Source organism: Rhamphochromis sp. 'chilingali', assembly GCF_963969265.1.
Source record: "Rhamphochromis sp. 'chilingali' genome assembly, chromosome: 1".
Taxonomy (NCBI): Eukaryota; Metazoa; Chordata; class Actinopteri; order Cichliformes; family Cichlidae; genus Rhamphochromis; species Rhamphochromis sp. 'chilingali'.
The window spans coordinates 11,925,752-11,932,552 of NC_137929.1; the positions used below are offsets into that span (position 1 = coordinate 11,925,752).

Consider the following 6,801-nt stretch of genomic DNA (forward strand, 5'->3'; position numbering starts at 1 on the left):
AGAAAGAATATTTATTCAAACTATCATTTAATCTTCATTTGAGATAAGTGTCACGATTTTATCTCTGTATATGAACGAGTTTGGATGCATCAGCACATACATATCTGTCTGCTTGTCCAAATGGCAGAGTACCAACTATGTCCACAGATGGAACTTATGAAAACCATATGACATACTCTGAAAAAGAAATCAGTTTGCTATTCCTCCCCCAACTCTGACATACACATTCACAGGGTTCCCTCTCACCCCTCCCCTTTCAATAACATATTAATCTCCCTTTAACTCCCTCCCTCTTTGCCCTTCTCCTCGTCCTGCTTGTTGCTATAACTCCCTCCTTCTTACTCCTATTTCCTCTTCTCTCCTCCCTCTCTGCTTCCTGAAGTCTTGAGCCTGCAAACACTCCAGTGCTGATCTGTTTCAGCAGTATAGAGTGAAGACCACAGAGGAAAAGAAGTTAAAATTCAGGGAGGACATTTCAGACCAAGACTAAAACATCACATTAAGAAAAATCTTTTAAAGGCAGATGATAAAAGTGTAAAGAAAATCAGGGTGAGAGGCAAGCAGAGAGAGGATCTATAAAGCCGGTTTAAAATAAAGAATGGGCTCCCTGGTGAGCAGTGCTTTCCTCTTAACCTCCCTGCTGGCTTTGCTTTTTGGATGTTCTTCAGTCTTGGCCCAGAACCTGAGACAAAGAGATGCACTCTGTAACACAGATGGCTGCTTTGTTGTCTATTTTCAACGCAAAACCTTTTTGGAATCATGGAGGGCCTGCAAAGAAAAAGGTGGCAACCTGGCCACCATCAAGCGGAAGGTGGACGCAACCGCTATTGCCACTCTCTTTTTCACTGTGGATCTGCGCCACTCACGCACTACTGTCCAAGTATGGATTGGCCTTCAGCGCCAGCCTCGCCAGTGCACTACCACGCGCCTACTGCGAGGTTTCTCTTGGACTACCGGTGACCAGGACACAGAGTACACCGACTGGCAGAACCCGGACTCCCCTGACTCGTGTTCAGTGCCTCGCTGTGTGTTTATGGGCTACAGCACTGAAGACCAGGATCATAATTTTAAATGGATAGACAGTGCTTGTGCAGTCTCTGCAGATGGGTATCTGTGCCATTATGCCTACGCAGGCATGTGCCCTCCCCTGTGGAGTGAGGGAGAAGGCAATGTTACCTACACCACACCGTTTAACCTTCTAAGCGCACTGCTGACTCATGTACCCGTTGGATCTGTTGCTACCGTACGCTGTCCTTCAGGCGCCAAAGAAGAAAAGACGGCTTCATGTATGACGAGGGAAGATGGCTCAGTGGGATGGACCAAAGAAACTCCTCTTTGTTCTCATTCCTCTATATCACACGACCTATGTGACCAGGATAATGGTGGATGTGGGCATTTCTGCATGGCAGCTGGTGGTCATGTCTACTGTGAATGTGCTGATGGATACACGCTTGCACCAGATGAACGCACTTGCCTCGATGTAGACGAGTGTCTCGGAGGTCCTTGCGAGCAGATCTGTGTGAACACCGTGGGGACATTTGAATGTCAGTGTCACGAGGGCTATGATATAAACGATGGGGGTGAGTGTGAGGATATTGACGAGTGTATAAATGACCCATGTGAACATGCTTGTGAGAACACCCCAGGCTCTCATATCTGCCACTGCCATCTGGGCTATTCCTTAGTGCCTGAGCATCCCAGGCAATGCCAGGATATCAATGAGTGCGAGATTCCTGGAACATGCGAGCAGATGTGTGTGAATTATGAAGGTGGTTTTGAGTGCTATTGCAGTGAAGGCTTTGAACTCATGTCTGATAACTATTCATGTGAGAAGAGAGAGGAAGCAGACGACCAATATGCTGTCACTCCTCCTTCTCTTTGGGTCACAGGCCAGGCTGGACCTCTGTGGGACTATGGCTGGAACCCAGAGCAGCGCCACACTGACTGGCCTACACAGGAGGAGGAGTCTCTGGACTGGCTGACAGAGTCCACCAGAGTTTTGAATTCTGATGTAATTTGGGCCACCAGTCCCCCACTGGTGCTGGACCCCCTGACACAGGGAACTGATAAAGATGAAGAAGAAGCTGTAGACAGAGCTGACTGGTCAAACGGTGATCAGAGATTTCAGACTGAGCTGAAGGTTTTGTCAGCAACTGCCTCCAATACTCCTCATGTCCTTAGCTCCAGCGCTACCCCAGACCCGTACAAGGAAGATGAGGGTGAAGCTACTACAGCTCTTCGCTTATACCCCACCTCAACAGTAGAAGGAGCTTGGAACTGGGGGGCGGATCTCGTTACTTCAAGCAAGATTCCACAGGGTTCTGTCACAGACATGCCTGAAGAGTCCAGTTACCACAAAGAGCCAGAAGGAGAAACACAGACGAATCTCCTCAGGGAAAACTTTCAGTTCACAGAGGCGGAGTTAAGCAAAGAGGAAATGACCTTTGTGGAATCTACCCCCAGTCAAAACCTGGCCTTTCCCACCAGGCTGGCTTCTTCCCAGCCGCCCCTAACAGAGGACGAGGAAGGTGACGACAGCTCGGATTCTGTCCAGACAAAGGGGAGCACTTGGCTCATGGTGGGACTCTTCATACCCATCTGCATCTTCATTGTCGTAATGGTGGCACTCGGTTTTGTCTACTGCAACCGCTATAGAGTTACGGCACACGATAAGAATGCCGCTGACTGCTACCACTGGATCTCGGGGTCTCATGAGAAACAGGGAGCTCCTGACCCCTCAGCAGGGGCGCAGAGCTGTGTTTAAAACTGTGAAGACGTTTACATAAACAAACCCTGTGTCAGAGGGAAAGAATGGTGACGAATGCATCTGGTCCCTCTGACTCTGGACTACGGGACAGTTAAATAACTCTTGAATCTAAACTCATAGTGACAGGAGGGAAAGTACAGAGAAAGTCTTTTTGTGAATATGTTTTCTATGTGGTACAGAATACACACACACACACACACACACACGCACACACACGCACACACACACACACACACGCACACACGCACACGCACACACACACACACACACACACACGCACACACGCACACACACACACACACGCACGCACACACGCACACGCACACACGCACACACACGCACACACACACACGCACACACACACACACACACACGCACACACACACACACACACACACGCACACACACACACACACACACGCACACACACACACACACACACACCGTCCTGATTATTGACATGTTTATTCGTTTCAGCATGTCCCAGATGAAGTAATTCCTGCTTATAAAGGTAACAGAGGTCTTTGTTTTGTAATGGAATTTGACTCAGTTTCACATCTCTGCTCATAACTGTTACCTGTGTTTTATAAGTGTGGTTGCCTCAGTCAGCAATGAATGAAGGGAAACTACATAAATGTCCAGAAGGAGACACAATTTGCCCTCACAGAAAAATGCTGAACACAAGTTCGCTGTGTTGGAGCAGAATTGTGGAGCTGCGATTGAACAAAACCCTCTTTCATGTTTGTTTCTTGTTGCCATTTTAAAGGTATAATGCTTGTAATAGTTCATTGAAATAATGTCACACTCCATAAACCCTGTGACTGTTACACAGAGAGTGGCTGTAGCAGCTGTTTTGTGACACTGGCCTTGTTTGTGAAATGGCCATCAGTCACCCTTTGTACTGCTAATTCCTGAATGCACTAAAGAAATCATTTCTGGCCACCTTGGATGAAATCCAGCTGTGTACAGACTGCTTTCAGTGCAGCTGCCGATGGAGCTTCGATTTTTAAATTCCCAAATGACAATGAGATTTCAAGGGATTTGTATCCTGCGTTCAAAACTGACTACTAACACGGGAGGAAAGAAGATTGTATAGAGTACTAAAAATACTAATAAAGATAATAACAGTAATCGACTCAAACTAATGAAATGTGGTATGATTTTTATAGCTAAATCTGTTCATTCATTCGTTTTTATTTATAAACAGTGCTAAATCACAACAACAGTCACCTCGACATTATCTGATGTTCACTTGTCAGACTCAGAGAAAGTACGTGTACACATACAAGGAATTGGGCTCTTACCTACTATATACAGAAGGATTAACTATGAATGCATATACATGAGAGAAAGATGTACAACAGAATAAAAATAATATGTACAGTATGCTGTGATACAGCAGCAGGTGTGGTGTGTTTAAATACAGTGTTCATCAGCGTGACAGCCTGTGGAGAGAAACTGTAGATGGCTGCTTATGTTGGTGTACAGTGCTCTGTACCAGAAGGGAGGGGAACAGGTTGTGTTAAGAATTTGTAAGTTAAAGTGTTGAGTTTGAAAGTTTATTGGAAATAACAGTTCAGTTAGAGGAGAGCTTTCTTTGAGCAGTGGCAATCACGTCACCTGAGACAGGAAGTGGCATCTGTTAAATGCATTTGAACACTCAAAGCTGCTGAGCAGATTAAATATGCAGCAAGGGTTTCCATTTATTTCAGTCATTGCTGTGATATTCTTGTCATTTACTACTGTATTCAAAATCCTAGAAGTATTTGCTGTCATTAGCTCAGAAAAGGGGAAAAAGGATGCTGTGATTGGAAAAATAACTATTATCAGCAGAGTCCTTCCTTGGAATGTGTTTTTACAGGAAATACAGCAGGATGATTCAGGACCTCACATTGTGACTGTACTGACTAATAGAGTCTACAGATTAGAACCAGCTGATGTATTTGCTTGGCTCTCAGAGGGGGTCTCTTCTCTCACTGTCTGTCCAATTATCAAAATCACCGTCTTTTCTGCAGGTCTCAGTATACAGACACAATCTACTCACTTCTTACAACTCTGATGCATATGATAAATAAAAGCAGTCATAGTTTGTCCATTATTTAGCATGAATATAACTCGGTGTACACATTTGCTGCAAGGATCTGGGAACATGTTGCTGTCTCTACAAAGAAGCAGAGAGACAATCAGAGAGCTATGCAACCCTCAGGTTAGCTCCTTCCCTTCTGTAAACACAAAGCTGAGGGTTCCAGCTGTTATTCACATTGTAGTACTGGGAGGCCAAATGCTCTGCAGCTTAAGAAAACACCAGCAAATAGACAAATGCTGTACAAGCACAGAAAATGCACAGAAAACAAATGCTCACCCTTAATAATCAGCTGTGTGGATAAGCCATGTATATGTAACACATAGGGACACTAAAGCAGTCGTGCCAGAATGTCCTGCTAAAGATTCTTTAAAATACAAGGGGAGCAAGCGAGTCAGACACCCAGGGCACAGAGAGGAAGCAGGTCTGATCAGACACAGTTTATTACGGCCTGGGAGCACAAATATTAAAAAAAAAAAACCTCTTAAAATGTACGTAATAAAATGTTGTCAATCTACTAAAACCACCATTTTCTACATTCACTAAAACCCTGCTATAATTATGCCACATGTTCATTATGGGTCCATCAGCAGGCCAGGAATTCCAGCTTTAGAGCAGAGTCCACGTCAGACAAGGAAGCGCCTCCCATCTTCTTGTCCTTCCACGGGCCCATCATATCCCAGCCCAGCTTGCGCTCTGCACCCGAATCCATCATGCGACCACCGCCACAGCTGCCCTTGCGTCGGTGTCCTGTAAAATAACAAATAGGGGCCAGAACAATGTTCCCAGAAGCGGCCCTAGGTCATGGCGTCCCTCTCCCAATCCAGCTGCACCCAGTAAACAACAGTAGAGACCCTAAACCTCTGCCCTGCTGCCAATCACACGCGCTGTCTCCTACTGTTGCCGTTCCATGAGGTCAGGACTGGGCCGCCGTGTCACGCCGGCCATCTCGCATTCACCTTCCAGTCTGGGGCCTTTTTGTTTTCTTCAGGGCTCTAGTGATGGGTCGTTCGCGAACGAAATGGCTCTTAGAGCCGGCTCTTTGACGTGAACGACGCGAGCCGGCTCCTTATCGCGAGCCGGCTCCTTATCGCGAGCCGTCACGTGGGTTTTTTTTTTCTTTCTCTCAGCCTCTCTCTCGCACTTTTTTTCCGTTTCACTCTGCACGCGAGCCTTGTGCTTTACGCTGGGCAGAGGGGGGAGGGGCGGTAGTTACACTCAGTAGCACAGGAACAGAGCCAGAGAGAGAGAAAGAGAGGCAGGGACAACAACATTAGAAAGGTATAGTAATCATCCACAACTATTTTCGGTTGCAGATGATAAAGGATTGAGAAAGTTTATTTATGCAGGTCCATATGACAGAGAATATGCATGTTCTTTTAGTTTTCATATTATAATTTATATTTAATTGTGTTGTGGTTTGCAGTGTTTTGTGTTCTTTTCACTTTAAATTTGTGAAAGGAAAAAGCTGAAATTTAAATAGTTAAAACTTGAAATGTGAATAGTTGATTTTTGTATTATATGATTTATTTATTACATTTTATGTGGAGTGAATAAATAAAAGTATATTTACGGTGGCCCCTAGAGACAAAGCACATACAAACTTCAAATCACGTACGAACTCTGAAGCATGTACAAACTCCAAAACACGTAAAAACACGTACAAACTCCAAAACACGTAAAAACTCCAAAACACGTAAAAACACGTACAAACTCCGAAGCACGTAAAAACTCAGAAGCATATAAAAACTCAGAAGCATATAAAAACTCAAAACACGTACAAAAGACAACAGAAGTGCTCCAGGATGCTGGGCGCAGTGTTGAGCCTTTGTTATCTTGTGGCTACACAAGCCAGCAAGTACCAACGACCGGATTTGGTGTGTGGTAATAACAGGTAAATGAACTTTTTTTTAAATTATTTGAATATATATATGAGTGCCTGTGTATAAAT

General features: G+C 44.9%; 1 protein-coding gene across 1 annotated transcript; it reads left to right on the top strand.

Annotated features, from left to right (window-relative positions):
• Positions 1 to 357: 357 nt before the first annotated feature.
• On the top strand, positions 358 to 3,005 carry cd248a (CD248 molecule, endosialin a). Its single transcript, XM_080905817.1, has one exon. It carries the CDS (start codon positions 599 to 601, stop codon positions 2,762 to 2,764), a length of 2,166 nt encoding a protein of 721 aa, XP_080761943.1. The 5' UTR covers positions 358 to 598; the 3' UTR covers positions 2,765 to 3,005.
• The last annotated feature ends 3,796 nt before the right edge of the window (positions 3,006 to 6,801 follow it).

Coding starts and splice junctions, on each gene's coding strand:
- cd248a (XM_080905817.1), top strand. CDS start 599: ATGGGCTCCCTGGTGAGCAGTGCTTTCCTCTTAACCTCCCTGCTGGCT.